Source organism: Dipodomys spectabilis, unplaced genomic scaffold, assembly GCF_019054845.1.
Source record: "Dipodomys spectabilis isolate Male_0828 unplaced genomic scaffold, ASM1905484v1 ptg000098l, whole genome shotgun sequence".
NCBI lineage: Eukaryota > Metazoa > Chordata > Mammalia > Rodentia > Heteromyidae > Dipodomys > Dipodomys spectabilis.
In genome coordinates this window covers 19,201,699-19,221,743 of record NW_024870775.1, presented here as the reverse complement: position 1 = coordinate 19,221,743, position 20,045 = coordinate 19,201,699, and the positions used below count along the sequence as shown (strand labels likewise).

Here is a 20,045-nt window from a genome sequence, read left to right as displayed (position 1 = left end):
CATTCCTCAGCACCACATAAGCAAAAAGCAAAAAGCCGGAAGTGGTGCTGTGGCTCAAGTGGTAGAGCACTAGCCTTGAGCTGAAGAGCTGAGGGACAGTGCCCAGGCCCAGAGTTCAGGCCCCACGACCGGACCCCCCCCCAAAAAAAACAAAACAAAACAAAAAAAAAGAGTCTCATGAATTTTCTTGCTTGGTCTGGCTTCAAACTGCAATCTTCATATCTTAGCCTCCTGAGTAGCTACGATTGCAGATATGAGCCACGGGTGCCTGGCTGATTCAGTCTTTTTTGCAAATCAGAAGCAAAGAAACCATCTGCAAGATTGTTGTGAGGATTTAGAAATGATTAATTAACTGTATGCTAGTTTAGTTCCACCAGGAAGTAGATACCAAAGAATGAGATACACAGGAATTTATTGGAGGTGGGAGTAGGAGCCTGCAAAACTAATGCAGGTCTGACCTCCATGGAAGGGCAGAGAGATGGAAGTAAGATTGATCATGATTCTGAGTTTGAGAGTTCTTGAGCTACACCTACCCCTCTGAGCTGTCCTCTGTCTTGTAAGACTGCAAGTTGATCCGTTTTTCTTCTGGATATAGTCTGTGGCTCAGGCTGGCCCGTGGAAGTATGCTTCTGGTATAGATATGGGTGGTCCCCAGGAGGCAGCAGGTGAGGCTGTCAGCCCATTTGTAGGCTATAGTGACAGTGACATCACTAACAGAGTACAGAAGAAGGTGAGGTCCTGGAGAAAGGGGAGAGAACAAAGCCTCATTAAGCAGAATTGTGTTTGAGGTGCTTGAGGCAAGAGTTGGAAGGTTGAGTCTGGAGCTCAGGAGAGAGATGAGAGGATGCGACAGATTCAGTGAGACTCGGGGGTGAATTTCTTTTTTTTTTTTTTTTTGGGGTCCGGTCATGGGGCCTGAACTCTGGGCCTGGGCGCTGTCCCTCAGCTCTTCAGCTCAAGGCTAGCGCTCTACCACTTGAGCCACAGCGCCACTTCCGGCTTTTTTTCTTTTTGCTTATGTGGTGCTGAGGAATCGAACCCAGGGCCTTGAGCATGCAAGGGAAGCGCTCTACCACTGAGCCACCTTCCCAGCCCCTCGGGGGTGAATTTCTAAGGAGTGACCATTTCCTAGGCATGGAGAGTGGGGAAAGAAGAAAGAAGCCAGGATGATAAGGAAATGGCATGTAGGCAATGGAGAAGAGCAATCTGAGGTAAAGTCATGAGAGTTAGAAAGGCATTGTCAGCCATGAACAACCCCACTGCTATATTCTGGATCTTTCTTAGCTACAAGAGGGGGACAATCTACATAAGGACCTTCTGAGGTAGGAGGAGTTGAGAAACTGCCTATTGATAATCTCTGCATGAGAGGAAGGGTGAGAATGAGCCATCCTCAGAGAAGAATTTCAGAACTATATATTATACAAATCTGGGTGGTGAAAACAGAGGCCAGTCTTCACAGAGTACTGGCTGGGATTGAATGGATGGATGTGTAAGGCTTGTGATGTCAGGGTCTCCTCTTCTTGGCATCATTTTAGTTATCTGGGAGCAAAAACAGAGAAATGCAGTGATTGAGTTCAGCTGAGGCTGAGGATGGCAAAATCAAGTGCCAAGGACTTCAAGGTCCACTAGTCAGTTCAGGTCAGCTAGTCAGTTCAGGTCATCTAGGTTCAGAATGGTGGGGCAGGTAGCCCCAGCCACATTGTGCTTCGAGGCTTAATGACCAGCTTCTTGAGACCAGTAGCAGGGACTTAAGTTGCTACTGAGTGACTCAGGTGCTTTGGGGCAAGGACTAGACAGCAAGATGGCTATTACTTATAGTTAGTCTATGCTCTGAATTCTTTGTTCTCTTCCACCCACTTAGCAACTATCCCTTGTTTTATATGCATTAAAATATTGGATGACATTATTCATATGATCTCATTTTGACCACTCCTCAGGTATTTTCCATTTATTCATTCATTTATATTAGCAGTTATAGAAGGAGTGGTTCATTGTAACGTATCTACACACATATACAGTGTATCCTGATCAACACCACCTCCAGTGTCACTCTCTCCATCCTACTCTCTTTCTCCTCCTTCTCCTTCTTCTCCTTCTCCTTCTCCTTCTCCTCCTTCTCCTTCTCCTTCTCCTCCTCCTCCTCCTCCTCCTCCTCCTCCTTCCTTCCTTCCTTCCTTCCTTTCTTCCTCCTTCCTTTTTTGGCCAGTCCTGGGGTTTGAACTCAGGGCCTGGGCACTGTCCCTGAGCTTCTTTTGCTCAAGGCGAGCACTCCACCACTTGAGCCACAGTGCCTAGTGGCTTTTTCTGTTTATGTGGTACTGACTAATTGAACCCAGGGCTTCATGAACACTAGGCAAGCACTCTACTACTAAGCCACATTTCCACTTCCTACTCTCCCCTTCTTAAAACAATTCCAACAGACTTCTTTGTTCTGTTTTGATACATTCAAGAAAATGTAACCTACCTCAACCAAATTCATCTTCATTCTACTTCCCACTGTTACTTGCCCCCTAACAAAGTCTTGTTCATGCAATGTCTTCTCTGCTTTAGCATCTTTCATTGGAACTCCTTTATACTGTTTGTTTTATTAAGCTCAGATTTTTTTTTACGAAAATAAACAACACCCAAGAACTTTATAGAAAAGATTTTTAGTGCCTGTTGAACATGAGCAATTAATAAAACAAAATTTTGCCAGGCACTGGTGGCTCATGCCTGTAATCCTAGCTACTGGAGGCTGAGATCTGAGTATGGAGATTCAAAGCCAGCCTGAACAGGAAAGTCTAAGAGACTCTCATCTCCAGTTAACCACCAGAAAACTAGGAGTGATGCTGTGGTTCAAGCCTTAGCCTTGAGTGAAAAAGCTCAAGGCCAGTGCTCAGGCCCAGTGCCTGAGTTCAAGCCCCACAATTGACACATAAACAAACAAGTTAAAAAAAATCTCAGAAAACCTGCAATTATACTAGGTACTATTATTTCACAGAACTAACTTAATAGTAGCAAGTTATCATTTATGAATGTTCCCTAAAGTTTTTGCTTTAGAAACGTGGTTGAAACAAATGGGCAAATAATGTATTAACTTCTCATTATGGTTTCTATAATGGATGAGTTATTAAGAATATTGGGCTATCTATAATTGAGAACCTAGGTGAAGGTTCATGACAATATTGGTTCTCCTGTATTTCTGAGCACCTACTATGTGCCTAGGATCCCACTATGGCCTGTGTACAAAGACACTATAATTTATTTGATGAGAGTCTGGATTGAACTACAAATTTCTCCCTTTGATTTATCTGTTGATGTATAAAAAATTATCTTTTGTTCAAGGTGTTTGAGTTAGACTCTTAGAACATACTCTTCCCTTTTTGTTCTTGTTCTTCAGTCCATAACAATGTACCCATAAGGCATCAAAGAGAACAAACAAATCCTCCACTGATTCTCATTTCAATCTAATCACTTGGCCTGATTAGTTACATAGGTCATTTGGTGTGTCACACAAAGATTGTGAATTGCAAGGTTTCGCTGTATGTTTCTTAACAAACACTTATAGATTAAGTGATGAGAGGACAGAAAGGAGTGTGGGTGAGCCAATCCATGGAAAAAAATAATAGCCTCTTCTGTCAACCCCACTTCCCTGCTGTGATCACTCTTCTAGTGATCCTGGCTGGTGGGGTCTTGAAGCTGTGTCTTTTGAGTGAGAAGGGTAGACTGCAAGGATGGCTTGATCACATGTTGACAAGGGTCCAAGGAACCATTAGAAATAGAATATGCTTCAGCTCCTAGAGCTGAAGGAAGTAGAGGTGCCCTGAGAAGGAAGCTAGCCCCTATGAGTCATGGGGCGTCTGAGTCAGCTAGCCCATTTATTGGCTGGGCAAGAAGGCAAGGAGAATCTTGACAGGACTAGGGTGAGAGGTGACATAACCACAGGTCAGTTCTGCATGATGCCACTGCCCTGGCCACATTCTCCTGTAGTCTCCAAAGGCCTTCATTGTAAACTCTGCAGCATATGGTTTGCCTTGCTTTCCATGATAAACAAATTCTGTGATTGAATAGATTTTGGTAAAACACTCCTCTGCTCAGAAGAAACACGGGCTAGGTAAATGGACTTAAGCCAAGTGGTTATGGGGTTAGTAAAAGGATGTTACAAATTAGTAGATGTGAAGGAAAGGTTAAGCATTAGGAAGCTGTTTATACCCCAGTTTTGGGTTCCCACTTAGAATTTGTTGTTGTTGTTGTTGTTGGTTGCGGGGCTTGAACTCAGAGCCCTGTCCCTGGCACTGTCCTTGGCTTCTTTTTGCTCAAGGCTAACTTAGCCACAGCACCACTTCTGGCTTTTTCTGAGTGGTTTATTGGAGGTGAGTCTCTTGGACTTTTCTGCCTGGGCTGGCTCAGACCATGATCCTCAGATCACAGCCTCCTGAGTAGCTGGGATTACAGGTATGAGCCACTGGCCAAAAAAAAAAAAAAAAAAAAAAAAAAATTGACATATACTGTCCCACATAGTTTATTAATCATGATTAAAACCCCACCCTGTCCCTTGGTTGGGTTTGAAGCCCAGGATCTTCATGTTGGCAAGAAAAATCTGCCAAGGCCATCTCTGTCCTCACATTTGGGCCCAGCTTTCCTCTTCTTCCCTGGCAGAGAAAGGCCTTTCTTAAACTGATGACACTGTCTGGACAAACTCAAATATGAGTGTGTTGGTTTCAGGCCTGATGATTTCCTTGAAGACCTTTTCCTAGTTCTTGCCAAGTACACGGAAAGAGGCTCTGACACTGGCTAGTGGCTGCCCTGAGCAAGAATATTGTACTCTAGGCTTGACAGGTCTTTAATTTTGCTGTGAATAATATAGGCACATGGTTTAAAACTCAAAAGCATCAAAAGATATATGGGGGAAAGCAAAAGTCCTTTCACTCATAATCTTGACTTTTTTGGATTCATCCTACATATGCTGTGTTCAGTACAAGCATATATATGCAGTTTTATATATATATATATATATAAATATATTTATATATGTAAACATGTATAATGTATGTATATCATACACATAGGTATATGTTTACATCTTTCAAAAATAAAAACAATAACATAATATAGATACTGCATAGAACCTTAGGTGTAACATTTTGATATGCAAAAGAAGGATACATTTTTCCATATAATTGTGAAGTGTGGAATAATAGGTTAAGGGCAGGAAACGGGATGTGTATGTTTAGATGTGTCATATACTTTGCCTTATGTAGTCTGCCCATCCATTTCAGTGACATTTGCCCAGTTCTTATGCACATTAACATGTGGGAAATCAAGACCTAGCTCTAAAGTGGGCACTGGTGGCTCACACCTATAATCCTGGCTACTCAGGAGGCTGAGAGCTGAGCATTGTGGCTCAAAGCCAGCCTGGGCAGGAAAGTCAGTGAGGCTCTTTTTTTTTTTTTTTTTGTCAGTGGTGGGGCTTGAACTCTGGGCCTTGAGCCACATTGCCACTTCCAGTTTTCTGAGTGGTTTATTGGAGATGAGTCTCACGGAGTTTCCTGCCCAGGCTGACTTTGAACCGAGATCCTCAGATCTCAGCCTCCTGAGTAGCTAGGATTACAGGCATGAGCCACCAATAATACCCTCTGTGAGACTCTTGAATCTACCATTAACCAACAAAAGCTGGAAGTAGAGCTTCCAAATGGCTATAGTGGTAGAGAGCTAGTCTTGGATGAAAAAGCTCAGTGACAGCACCCAACCCTGAGTTCAAGCCTCACGACACACACACACACACACACACACACACACACACACACACGCACACACACACCACTAGCTCTAGCAATGAGTCAAGTATGTTATACCTAAATTAACTTATTCTGTTAGAAGTCATTTGTTTGGCATGGTTTTTGGTGCACAGTTCTTTTTTTTCTTCTTCTTCTTCTTTTTTGTTGGTCATGGGGCTTGATTTCTGAGCCTGGGCATTGTCCCTCAGCTCAGCTCTTCAGCTCAAAGCTAGCTCTCTACCACTTGAGGCACAGTGCCACTTCCAGCTTTTTCTGCTTATGTGCTGAGGAATTGAACCCAGGGCCTCATGCATGCAAGGTACGCACTCTACCACCAAGCCACCTTCCCAGCCCTTGTGCACAGTTCTTGCCATTGGTGCCCAGTGGCAAGCAAGTTGCTGTTAGAAACTAGACTTTTCTGTGGAATGACAGTGAGCAAGGAAGCAATTCTCCTGAGTTTTGAGAAGCAGGAGCAGTCTCACCTGTGATTTTTGAGCATTGCTGAGAAGCCACTGAATTCTGTTCTTGGAAAATCAGGACCAAGGCATTGTGCAATGCTTGGCGATGGGAATAAACAAAGTCTGAAGCAGATGTCTGAATTTACTGCTTAGGTTCCTGAAGGATTGCTTGAATTCTGCCATTGGCTGAGAGTTCACTTTGCCTGGCTAAAGGCAGGCACCTGGAATATAAGAGTTTCTCTGCAAGTGGTTCTTAATAGATGCCTCTATTCTCCATCTCATTTCCCTTCTTGAGCAGTTTCAGTGTAGTTCACACAGAAATTAGGCTTGTATGTAGGAGCAAGCCGAGCTGAGTAGAGTTGTAAGGAAAAGTAGGAGGAATGTGCGTGCACTGCCGTGAGGTTGGCCCTGGGGGAAATCTTATCTTCTTCCTTGTGTCCATACCGTTTCCTTGTACTGCTGCCCAGGTGTGGGATGACACAATTGCCTCTTTATGATGCTTCTCATACTAGGAAGGAGGAAAAAAGCTCTACTGTAGAACTAAGGACCCATGCTATTTTCTCTAGAAAGGGAATTATTTCCCAAGGCATATGTGAAGGGACAGTGCTGGGCATTGCATGCCTTGGTGCTTTTAGACTCCCTTGTGCTCCAAAACTTGGATTTAGACACTAGATTCTGCTAAGTCCAATTTCAGCATATAGGCTCTGGTTGTGGGCTTCTCCCTTGCCTCTCCTTTCTGCCCATTACTCTCGACATCATTTATGACAATAGTAAACCTGGAGTTCCTAAATATATGTATTAGATGTTCTGTAGCTTTGGTCAAAATGTGATTTCATGAGTGCAACCAGTGAGCAATCATTTCAAACAATTCAAATACTAAGCTGTGTGGGGTTTTTGTTTGTTTTGTTTTGTTTTTGTCTATTGGGCTTGAACTCTGGGCCTGGGCGCTGTCCCTGAGGTCTTCAGCTCAAGACAAGAGCTCTACCACGTGAGCCACAGCGCCACTTCCAGTTTTCTGGTGGTTAATTGGAGGTAAGAGTTTCACACTTTCCTGCCTGGGCTGGCTTTGAACTTCAGTCCTCAGATCTCAGCCTCCTGAGTAGCCAGGATTATAGATGTGATCCACTGGCTCCTGGTAAGGCCTTTTTTTTGTCCGTTTTGGGCCTGAATGCTGGGCTTGGGCCCTGTCCCTCAGTTCCTTAGCTCAAGGCTAACGCTCTACCACTTGAGCCACAGCGCCACTTTAGGCTTTTTCTGTTTATGTGATGCTGAGGAATCGAACCAAGGGCCTCATACATGCAAGGCAAGAACTCTACCACTGAGCCACCTTCCCAGCCCAAGGCCTCAAATTTTTTTTTGGGGGGCGGGGGTGGAGGGTCTGGTCATGGGCATGAACTCGGCCTGGGCGCTGTCCCGCAGGTCTTCAGCTCAAGGCTAGCGCTCTACCACTTGAGCCACAGGACCACTTCCGGCTTTTTCTGCTTATGTGGTGCTGAGGAATCGAACCAAGGGCCTCATGCATACAAGGCAAGCACTCTACCCTTGAGCCACCTTCCTATCCCAGGCCTCAGATTTTTATCACAGTACTTTAGCTTAACTCTCTGTTCATCACGTTACCGACCATTATGGCTTTTATATGGGGGGGTTTGGTCATGGTAAGCAATAGACAAACAAGTGGGAGAGTCTTCTCACACCATTTACACTTTAGGAATTGTGATCAGGTACTTAATTCTATTCCTGATGGCTCAAATGTCTAGTAGCTTGATATATAGGTGCTAACTCATTCAGTTTTATATATGTATGCATGTATGTATGTATGTGTGAGTGTGTGTATGTGTGTGTGTATGCTGGTACAGGGACCGGGTGCTATCTCTTATTTTCTCTCCAAGCTGGCTTTTTTGCTCCAATTTTATCACTTGAGCTATATCTCTACTTCCAGATTTTGCTCATTAATTGGAGATAGGAGTCTCCTTTCCTTGTTCCAGCTCTTTCTGAACTCCAATCCTCAGATTTTTTGCCACTTGAGCAGCTAGGATTAGAGATGTGAGCCACTAGGATCTGGCTCAGATCAGAACTCTTTTCAGATTCTGACCTTGAGTTCCATGGCTTCTGTTCATCTCCCCGACCTCCTGAATTTGAGTCCTTGAAGTGCATTCTCCAGATAATTCGACCTAATAAGGAACCCTCCAGGACACATTAGCCGAATTTCTGTCTCTGAGGCCCCATGTGTTCTTATTGGACAGGGAAGTGGTAAGATACTATTGCATGGAAAGAATCTTCTGGGTTTAACTATGAAAACTGCACATCTAAATAATCCTTGGGTCCCCTACTGATTTTTTTTTTTTTTTTTTGGTCTGGTCGTGGGGCCTGAACTCTGGGCCTGGGCGCTGTCCCTCAGCTCTTCAGCTCAAGGCTAGTGCTCTACCACTTGAGCCACAGTGCCACTTCCAGCTTTTTTTTTTTTTTTCTGCTTATGTGATGCTGAGGAATGGAACCCAGGGCCTCATGCATGCAAGGCAAGCGCTCTACCACTGAGCCACCTTCCCAGCCCTCTCCTACTGATTTTATTTATTATTATTATTATTATTTTTGTCTGTCGTGGGGCTTGAACTCTGGGCCTGCGGGCTGTCCCTCAGCTCTTCAAGTCAAGGCTAGCACCCTACCACTTGAGCCACAGAGCCACTTCAGCTTTTTCTGCTTCTGTGGTGCTGAGTGATTGAACCCAGGGCCTCATGCATGCGAGGCAAGCACACTACCACTGAGCCAACTTCCCAGTCCCCTGATTTTAACTACCTATTATCATCTCAGATGCCACTATATTATGTTTCCCTAGGCATAAAGCCAGTTTAACATTAGCTTGAGTTGGTTATTTCCACCCAACCAGTTGTAGAACGTGACTGTAAGACTCCATTCCCTTCAGTGTGTTAAGCCATGAGAATGAATGAGCAACACTCAGGGTGATAATTGCCTGACATCTGAGCCAGAGAGAATCTGGGGAGGGAGGGGAAGTGACAGCAATCTACACGTAGATTTACAGCACCTTCACAAAGCACAGCAAAGTTGGCTCCATTTTGGAGCTCTGAAGGAGAATCTGTTCCAGGGCTCTCACCAAGCAATGAATCCTTGCTGACAATCCTTGGTTTGTAGATAGATGCATCATTAAAATCTCTGCTTCTGTTACAATATGCATTCTCCTAGGTAGTGTGTATGTAAGTCCAAACTTCCTCTTCTTTTTTCTTTTTCTTCTTCTCTTTGGTCAACTGTGGGACTTGAACTCAGTCGGGCCTGTGTGCTGTCCTTGAGCTCTTTTGCTCAAGGCTACTACCACTCTCCCACTTTGAGCCAGGATTTTGAACCATAATTCTCAGATCTCAGGTAGGATTACAGGCATGAGCCACCAGTGTCCCGCTCCTCTTCTTTATAAGGCCAGCAGCCACTGGATTGGGGATGATTCCAATTCAGTATGGTCACATTTAAACTCCATTGTGTCAGGAAGTCTTGACTTCCAAATATGGTTACATTTACAGTACTGATGAGTGAGACTTCATTGCATCACTTTGGGGGACAGGATGCAACTGAAAACACTCCTCTTGCCATTCTCCTTCCTAGATGGTTGTGCTGGCCCCTGGCTGTCTTCCTGTTCCGCATCTCTCTTCTGTGATCCCTCTACAACACTTGAACAATCTTCATGTAATGTACAAAGAGTCATTATTTTCCTTCTAGAAAATATTCTTATGACTTCTAAAGACTTAACTACTGATTGACAGGCAATCCCCTTCACAGACTGTCCTCATTAGAGAGCTGGACCCTTTGTCCCAATAGCATAATGGGTACCAGGGACCTGTTCCTCTTATACAGGATCTTAATTGAAGCTTGCCTGGCCTGCCAGGCACTGCTAATTAATTTCCTTTCCTACAGAGCTTGTGAATCATTCTGCTTCTAAGAAGATTGTTTCGGAAAGTTGATTGGATTTCTTGTGCAGTTATTCCTGCAGTTATCCTTGCCTGCTTCCTCAGATGTTGACTTTTTATATTTCTATTTATTTCATAAACTCACTGAAGAAGGCAATAGAGACATTTTTTCGTCAGCCATGGCGCTTGACCTCAGGACCTGGGTGCTGTCCCTAAGCTCTTTTTGCTCAAGGTTAGAGTTCCACCACTTTGAGACACAGCTACACTCTCAGTTTTCTGGTGGTTAGAGATAAGAATCTCACAGACTTTCTTGCCCAGTCTGGCTTTGAACCAGGATCCTCAGATCTCAGCCTCCTGTGTAGATAGGATTACACATGTGAGTCACCAGCACTTGGCTAGAGACTTTTCATTAAATCCATCTACTGTGGCAGAATGACACATTGCTTATGAATTTACTTACTATACACATGTGTGGAGTAGGATGAGTATATCTGTGGGCAGAGAGGGTGTTTTCATTGAGGATAAAGAATAATTATTTTTTATGGATGTTGGTACTTGAACTTAAACTCAGGGCCTTGTGCTTTTGCTTGGCTTTTTCACTCAAGGCTGTCACTCTTCTACTTGAGCCACACCTCCAGTTCTAGTCTTTTTTGTATTGGTTAATTGAAGATAAGATTCTGTCAGATCTGTCTGCCTGGGCTGGCTTCAAACCTTGATCCTCCAATCTCTGCTTCCTGAGTAGCTAGAATTACATGTGTGAGCTACTGTTGCCCAACTGATATTTATAATTCTTATTATTTTATAATTTTTTTTTTTTTTTTTGCTAGTCCTGGGCCTTGAATTCAGGGCCTGGGCTCTATCCCTGACTCTTTCTACTTAAGGCTAGTGCTCAACCATTTGAACTACAGCATCACTTCCAGCTTTTTTCTGTTTCTATGATACTGAGGAATGGAACCCACAGCTTCATGCATGCTAGGCAAGCACTAAGCCACATTCCCAGCCTTATATTATACTTCATTAACTAAGTGCCTTGACGGGAATGCTGGTTCAGATGTTTTTATTATAACGGATGTTTTATGTTGTTGAGTAATTTCTGTTTGTTTGAACTCAGGGCATCAAACTTGCAGGTACAGTAGCTATGCTTTCAGCCCTTTTTTGCACTAGTTGTTATTATTATTGTTGCTGTTGTTGTTGGCTTGAACTCTGGGCTTAGACATTGTCTCTGAGCTTTTCAGCTCAAGGCAAGTGCTCTACCACTTGAGCCACAGTGCCACTTCTGGTTTTCTGGTGGTTAATTGGAGATAAGAGTCTCATAGACTTCCCTGACTAGGCTGGCTTTGAACCATGATCCTCAGATCTCAGCCTCCAGAGAAGTAGGATTACAGGTATGAGCCACCAGCACCTGGAAGGGGTCTTGTCTGCTGTCCAGGTGGTCACTTGGACTGTGATTTATGTATTTTAAGTTTCCTGTTATATCTGGGATGCCAAGTACACAATGCTCAGCTTCTTCTATAGATAGAGACAGAGGCTCACCAAACTTTGCTGCCCAGGCTATCCTGGAACCATAACCTTCTTCTTCATAGCCTTCCACGAAGCTGGGAAGACAAGTGCACGCCACTGTGCCAGCTATGTGTTGAAAGGGAATCTCAAAAACTCCCTTTTATTGGTCAGAGCCTTCAAACCACAGTCCTCAGCCTCTTAAGTAGTTAGGCCTATGTGCATGATCCACTGATGCCTGGCTGGGTGATTTTTTTTTTTTTTTTGGGTCCAGTCATGGGGCCCGAACTCTGGGCCTGGGCGCTGTCCCTCAGCTCTTCAGTTCAAGGCTAGCACTCTACCACTTGAGCCACAGTGCCACTTCTGACTTATTTTTTTCTTTCTGCTTATGTGGTGCTGAGGAATCAAACTCAGGGCCTCATGCATACAAGGGAAGGGTTCTACCACTGAGCCACCTTCCCAGCCCGGTGATTTTATTTTTTAAGTTAGCCCTTTCAGTTACCCAAAGGGAAAGTTTCTGATGCAGCAGAACAATAACAGAGGAAATATAGGTCATCTGGAATATAACACTACAATTTTGGGAGCTTTCAGCTAGTAAAAGGAAATGTAAAAGAGAAAACATGATTTACTTGAGAATGAGATAAAAATCCAATTTAGAGTAAATATAAACTGAAATGAAAAGGGAACAGAAGAAACGTGTAATAAGGCAAGTGGTTAAAAAAAATGAGGAGTAAAAACAAAAAATTCTTAGGAATTAAATGCTATTTAAAGTTTGTTTGTTTTTTTTTCCCCACCTAGATCACCACATGTAGCACATAGTGTTGGTTGGATTGATAATTACATTTCCCTCAAATATTCAAACAAAGGTTTTTGTTTGTTTTTTTTTTTTCTTCCTTTTTGCCAGCCCTGGGGCTTGAACTCAAGGCCTGGGCACTGTCCTTGAGTTTCTTTTGCTCAAGGCTAGCACTGCCACTTAGCTACAGCTCCACTTACAGCTTTTTCTGTTTATATGGTTACTGAGGAATCGAACCCAGGACTTTATGCATGCTAGACAAGTACTCTTACCACTAAACCACATACCCAGGCAAAAATCAGTGTTTTAGATTCTAATCAGAGCTCCCTTCTGGGGTGTTTTCTCTCTAACATTTCTCTCTCTCCAATCAGGTGAAAATGAAATCCTTGCAACTCTCCATGCTATTTCAAGCCAAAACCAGATCTGGAGATCGTATATCGGCATGGGCTATTATAACTGCTCAGTGCCACAAACCATTTTGCGGAACTTGCTGGAGAATTCAGGATGGTAATGTATTTGCTGATTAGAGAACAGAAATACCAGGATCCTTCACCATATGTCTCAGAACTTACACAGTGATACTCAGCCCCACTGCTGTCACTATGCTCCAGGGACCTTACTCAAGTGTTGAGGAAATTGAGCCTTCTTCCCACTGTAGCCATATAAAACCTAGCATTCTAAGTTGTTGGTGCTGATGATTATGTCCTCTTCTATGGCTGAATCTCTATGCTGCCTTTCTGTGGGATGTCAAATCTGTAGGTAGAGAGACTTTCAGTTTTGGATATCCTGAGGTTTCAGGCTATGTCTGAGTTTGGAATTATTTTAGTGAGTCAGTGTAGGAGGGTGGGAGAGAGTGTCAATCCTTTGTCCTTTTCATTGACCTTAAGATGACAGATAACACATCCTCCCTTCCCTAATACTTCAGGGTTCACAACCCACTGAAAATGAAGAGGCATGCATGTAAAATAAATGGACATCATAATACATACCAGCTTTATTATAACACTTGGGGCTCTTAAAAAGATAAGGCCCTGAGCTGTGCATGCTCCATTGATCTTGTCTTCCATATATATATGATCTTGTCTTCCAATCAGATAATTGAGCGAGTGTGCATATGCATGCGCATTGTTTCCTGTTATCTGTGTCCTCTGTGCACACCAGGTCCACGCTGATAGCATATAACTGAATCATTTCTCCTATAATTAAGGAAAAACCCCAAGCCTACTACCAGACTGGTTTGATTTTTCTGTTGCTGTGCTACATGTCATAAAGAATCAAATATAGGTGCATACCCCACCATCAAACAGGAAAACATTGTGGCCATCCCTCCATAGGCTGGGGCTATGGCTCCAATGGTGACAGAAGGCAGATGTGTCCATTGGGAAAGAATGTTTTATGGAAGAACTTTCTTTCCCTCTTTTTTTGGATTAGTGCCATTTTTCATATACGAGAATATTTAAATCGAAACTTTTAAATGATGTCTTAGTCTGCGAAGGAGGAGGTCTTATTTGAGAATACAAGAATATACTTATTTCCAGTGTAGCAATAAAAAAACGGGGAAAAGTAATGTCTTCAGTGGTTTGTTGTTGTTGTTGTTGTTTTATTAAGTTAGTGTTTCAAAGATGGAGCTTGTGGCTCATGCTTATAATCCTAGCTACTCAGGAGGCTGAGATATGAAGATCAAGGCTCAAAGCCAACCCGGGCTGGAAAGTCCGGGAGACTCTTATCTTCAATAAACCGCCAGAAAACGGGAAGTGGTGCTGTCAAGTGGTAGAGTGCTAGCCTTGAGCTGTAGAGCTGAGGGACAGCGCCCAGGCCCAGAGTTTAAGCCCCAGGACCAAGAAAAAAATGAATAAAGTTAGTGTTTAAGGGGTAACTTCAATTTCAAGCTAAGACTTTTTTTTTGCATAGTCTTTAATGGGCTCACACCAGGAGTCTGTGGATCTTAAGAACATCTATGAACTTGTTAATTTTCTTCAATTTTTTTCTGCCTGCTTTCACAGTCTCCTAAGGGGTTTCTTCTTCCAGTAGTGGGAACTTTTTTTTTCAAATTTGTTTGTTTATTTATTTTTGGGTCCCGTCATGGGCCTGAACTCTGGGCCTGGGCGCTGTCCCTCAGCTCTTCAGCTCAAGGCTAGCACTCTACCACTTGAGCCACAGTGCCACTTCCGGGTTGTTTGTTTTTGCTTATGTGGTGCTGAGGAATGGAACCCTGGGCCTAATGCATGCGGGCAAGCGCTCTACCACTGAGTCACCTTCCCAGCCCCCCCCCCCCCCTTTTTTTTAAAAATAAGGATAGAGTGAATGGTTGTCTGTGCAATTCATAGGTTGGTACCAAAAATTCAGAGATTGTGTTTCAGTTTAACACACATAAGAAATCAACTTTTAGTTAATTGAACATCATGCAACTTATCAATAGGAATATTTTTTTGGGGGGGTCGGTCGTGGGGCTTAAACTCTGGACCTGGGTGCTGTCCCTGAGCTTTTCAGCTCAAGGCAAGCACTCTACCAATTGAGCCACAGCGCCACTTCTGGTTTTCTAGTGGCTTATTAGAGATAAGGGTCTCACAGACTTTCCTGCCCAGGCTGGTTTTGAACCATGATCCTCAGCTCAGCCTCCTAAGTAGTTAGGATTATAGGCATAAGCCACCAGTGCCTGGCTGGTATTTATTTTTGTACTGGTACTGGGCATGAATTCCTTTAGCTTTTTCTCTCAAGGCTGGTGCTCTGCTATTAGAGCTACAACTCTACTTCAGCATTTTGGTGGCTGATTAGAGATAAGGTCTCATGGACTTTCTTGGCCAGGCTGGCTTGGAACTGTGGTCTTTAGATCCTGAGCAGCTAGGATTACAGGTATGAGTTACTGGTGCCCATTTCTTTATTCTTAATTTTTGTTAATTTTTTTTTTTTTTTTTTGTTGGTCATGGGGCCTGAACTCTGGGCCTGGGTGCTGTCCCTCAGCTCTTCAGCTGTAGACTAGTGCTCTACCACTTGAGCCCCACTTCCAGCTTTTTCTGCTTATGTGGGGCTGAGGAATTGAACCGGGGGCCTCATGCATGCAAGGCAAACACTCTACCACTGAGCCACCTTCCCAGCTCCAAGTTTATGTTTTTATTATCTTTAAATTGTTGTACAAAAGGATCTCAATTCAACATGTCAATTTATGCGTATAACACATCTAGTACATGTTCCAAATAAACAAACCTGGAGACTTTGATAAATAAACATTTTGACCTTTTGTCTGTTTCTGAAAGTGCACCTATGCTTCTGGATGAGAGAGCCCTGTCCTAGATGAAGTTATTCATGTCACATCTTTGTAGGAACAAATCTAGTAGTACCCCACATCTGCCTTATCATCCTAAGGGAGGATGACATTTGCCAGTCCTGGTGATTGAACTCAGGGCCTGGGCATTGTCCCTTTCACTCAAAGTTAGCATTTGAGCCACTTCGGGCTTGTCTGTTTATGTGGTACTGAGGAATTGAACCCTGGGCTTCATGCATGCTAAGCAAGCACTCTACCACTAAGCCACCTTCCCAGCCCTCAATAAAAGTTTTAATATGTTCAACTTTTTAATCAATAAGATACCAGGACAATAGAGCCATGAAAAAGGGAGTTTTTCTTCTTTTGGAAATATATGAGTGAATACGTTTGCACTGTGACGAGTTCCCTTTTTGTTTCAGTAGTGGTAAAAGTTTGAATGGGAAAGTCCAACATTGATTTCAAAAGCAAATGGACTGTCTCTCTTCTCCCTTAAAAAAGAAAATAATAAAAACAGCCTTTGATGTTCATGAATGGGCTGCCGCATTCCCGCTGTCTGAGTGCTGGCCTGGGGCCTTGGCTCTTGGTGGCCATAAAGAATAGTCCCCATATTGCTCCCTGGCTGTAAGTGCTTTGTTCAATTTGTGTTCATTTACTTTAGAAAGAACCAGCATTTTGGGAGTGAGACTGTCTTCCTTTTTCAGTCTTAGTGGGTTTTTGGGGGTACATTTTGAATATTGTTTTGTTTCATTCTCTGAAATCTGATCTGAACCCAAGACAGAGAGAGAGAGAGGCTGTACTCTGCCACTGCTGATAGGGAGAGGGCTGAACACACGTGGGTGGTAGACCCCACATTATCAGCCTTCTGAATGGTTTCCATAGCAATGGAGCCAACAAATTCCGGTGACGTGACAGGAAAATAAATGGGCCACATAGCCTCGAAAGAATACAAACATTTGGGCTTAAAACAGGAAATTTATACCAGGTCTAGAATTTGTTTCATATGCTTTACTGTTCCAAGTTTTCAACTGCTGATAGTACCAGTAATTAATACCAGAACATATACAATTTTGTTGTGGCTTTCTGTTTTGTATAATTTTGGCAATGAGATTAAAATAAGAGAATCTCATGAATGTTCTCTTGTAACCCCAATTCTTTCCCAATTTCAAAAGTCACAAACAAAAGGTTATGATGATTAGTTTGGAAAAATTGTCGCTACCATGTTGTATATATCAGCATCCTATTTGAGCAAAACTAAAAACAATTAGATATGCAGGTTCTCTCTCTTTCTCTCTCTATCTCTCTCACTCTCTCTCTCTCTCACACACACACACAAACATGGCTTTAAACATGATCTTTTGATCTCAGCCTCTTGATTAACTAAAATTATAGGTGTGACTCACCAGTACCCAGTTCACAGTTTTCTTTATCTTTACTTTGTTCCTTTCTTTTCTTCCTCTGTCCATCCTTCCCTCCCTCCTTCCTTCTTTCTCTCTCTCTCTTTCTCTCTCTTTCCCTTCCTTCCCTCCCACCCTCCCCCTTCCCCTTCCCTTTCCCCTTCCCCTTCCCCTTTTTTTTTCTCCTTTCCCTCCTCTCTCCCCCCCCTTTCCTTTTTCCTTCCCTCCCTTTCCTTCTCCCTCCCTCCCACCGTCCTTCCCTCCTTTCCTTCCTTCCTCTAAGTGCTGGTTCTTCAGTTTGAACTCTGGGCCTGAGCACATCCCTGAGCTTCTTTTTTGCTCAAGGCAGCACTCTAGTACTTGAGCCACAGCACCACTTTCTGCTTTTCTAGTGGTTAATTAAGAGCCTTACAGACTTACCTGCCTGGGCTCACTGGAACCATGATCCTTGGATGTCAGCCTCCTGAGTAGCTAGGGATGAAGGTATAAGCCACTGTCACCCAATTCACAGTTTTCTTTTTTGGTTGGTCATGGGGCTTGAATTCTGGGTCTGGGTGCTGTCCCTCAGCTATTCAGCTCAAAGATTGTGCTCTACCACTTGAGCCACAGTGCCACTTCCGGTTTTCTGGTAGTTAACTGGGGATAAGAGTCTCATGGACTTTCCTGTCCAGGCTGGCTTTGAACTGTGATCCTCACATCTCAGCCTCCTGAATAGCTTTCTTCATGGCAATGATCTTACATAAATGAGGCAAACTTGTAGGCATAATGACAAGCTCCCCTGGAATCAGCATTGTCTTCAGGCCTGAGGATGACTCATCAATGTGAGACTCATAGATCATTGCTTAGGAACACTAATGTTTGTTTATTTTCATAGAGTTAAAAAAACAACAACAACAAAAGCTGGGCACCAGTGACTCACGCCTGTAATCCTAGTTACTCAGAAGGCTGAGATCTGAGAATCACCACCCTGTGCAGCAAAGTCTGTGAACTCTTATCTCCAGTAAATCACTCAGAAAACCAGAAATGGCGCTGTGGCTCACATAGTAGAGCGTTTGCCTTGAGCTGTAGAGCTGAGGGACAGCACCCAGGCCCAGAGTTCAAACTCCACCTACATACACACACAAAAGAAAACAACAAACCCAGTAGACTACAGAGGAAAAAATAAAAGGAGGGAATCATAGGCTTGTCATCTTGTAAAAGAACACTTTTAAAGCTCTTTACCTTTTTTTTTGGCTAGTTCTGAGGGTTAAAGTTTTGGCCTGGGCACTGTGCCTGAGTTTTTGTGCTCAAGGCTAGTGCTCTACCACTTGAGCTACATGTCCTCTTCCAGCATTTTTTCTTTGGGTAGTTTTTTTTTGTTTTGTTTTGTTTCCCATCCCCCACCCCCACCCCTTCTTTTTGGTAGTTTTCAGTAGAGATGAGAGTCTCCCTGACTTTCCTTCCCTGGCTGGCTTCAACGTGTAATCCTCAGATCTCAGCCCTTCTGAGTACCTAGGGTTAGAGTTATGAGCCACTGGCATCTAGCTTTACCTTTTTTGGGGGTCTATCTGTCCGTTGTGGGGCTTGAATTCAGGGCCTGGGTACTGTCCTTAAATTTTTAAACTTAAGGGTAGTGCTCTACCACTTTTGAGCCACAGGTCTACTTCCAATTTTCTGGTGATTAATTGGAGATAAGAATCTCATGGACTTTCTTGCCCAGGCTGGCTTCAAACTATAATGTTCAGATCTCAGCCTCCTGAATAGTTGGATTACAGGCATGAGTCACCAGTGCCTGGCTGCTTTTTACCTTTAACAGTGATAATTAACAACCTGACCTTAGGGTTATAAAAGGTTTCATATAGGCAGGAAGATTGGACAAAAGAGGAAAATAATACATTGAACAGCTGGGAAGTGGCGCTGTGGCTCAAGTGGTAGAGTGATAGCCTTGACCTGAAGAGCTGAGGGATAGCGCCCAAGCCCTGAGTTCAAGCCCCACAGCCCACACACAAAATAAATAAATAAATAAATAAATTGAACAGCTGATATTGCAAGGATAGTAATCTCAGTTGTAAATTACTGACTTCATTAAATTCAGGGCTCTTTCCTGTGGGATGGGGAACCAACAGAGATATTTGAGCAGGAGTCAAATATACACAAATGTATTGCAACTACTAGGTTATTTGTGTTTTTGGGTTTTTTTTTGTCGGTCCTGGGGCTTGAACTCTGGGCCTGGGCACTGTTCCACAGCTCTTCAACTCAAGACTAGTGTTCTACCACTTGAACCCCAGTGCCACTTCCAGCTTTTTCTGTTTATGTGGTGCTAAGGAATTGAACCCAGGGCCTCATGCATGCAAGGCAAGCGCTCTACCACTAATCTACCTTCCCAGCCCCAAGGTTATTTGTATTTTAAGTTCTGTGCCAAGACTGAAAAAAAGTGGATATAGATACAGATACCATCTGAATGTGTGTGTGTGTGTGTGTGTGTGTGTGTGTGTGTGTGTGTGTGTGTGTGTGTGTGTGGATGTGTGTGGATGTATGCATGTGTGTGTATGTTGGTATTGGGGCTTAAACTCAAGGCCTCACACTTGCTTAGCTTTTTTTTTTTGTCGTAGGGCCTGAACTCTGGGCCTGGGTCCTGTCTCTCAGCTCTTCAGCTCAAGGTTAGAGCTCTACCACTTGAGCCACAGCACCACTTCTGGTTTTTCTGGTGGTTTATTGGAGATAAGAGTTTCATGGACTTTTCTGGGCTGGCTTTGAACCATGATCCTCAGATCTCTTTCTGAGTAGCTAGGATTCTAGGTGTGAGCCACTGGTGCTCAGCTTTTGCTTAGCTTTTTGACTGGAATGGCACTCTACTACTAAGCCACACCTCCACCTTCAGCTTTTTGTTATTTAGTAGCTTTTTGCTATTTAGTTGGAAGTAATTCTCTCAGATTGCTTCAAACTGTGATTCTCAGATATCATCCTTTGAATAGTTAGGGTTTACAGGTATGAG

The 20,045-nt window shown here is 43.4% G+C and overlaps 1 protein-coding gene across 1 annotated transcript in view; it reads left to right on the top strand.

Moving 5' to 3' along the window:
- Positions 1–20,045, top strand: part of Gldc (glycine decarboxylase) — a 95,703-nt gene that overhangs the window by 12,253 nt on the left and 63,405 nt on the right. The window contains exon 3 of the mRNA XM_042686705.1: positions 12,787–12,922. Within this exon, the coding sequence (XP_042542639.1) occupies positions 12,787–12,922 (136 nt within the window). The remainder of the gene's footprint in view (positions 1–12,786; positions 12,923–20,045) is intronic.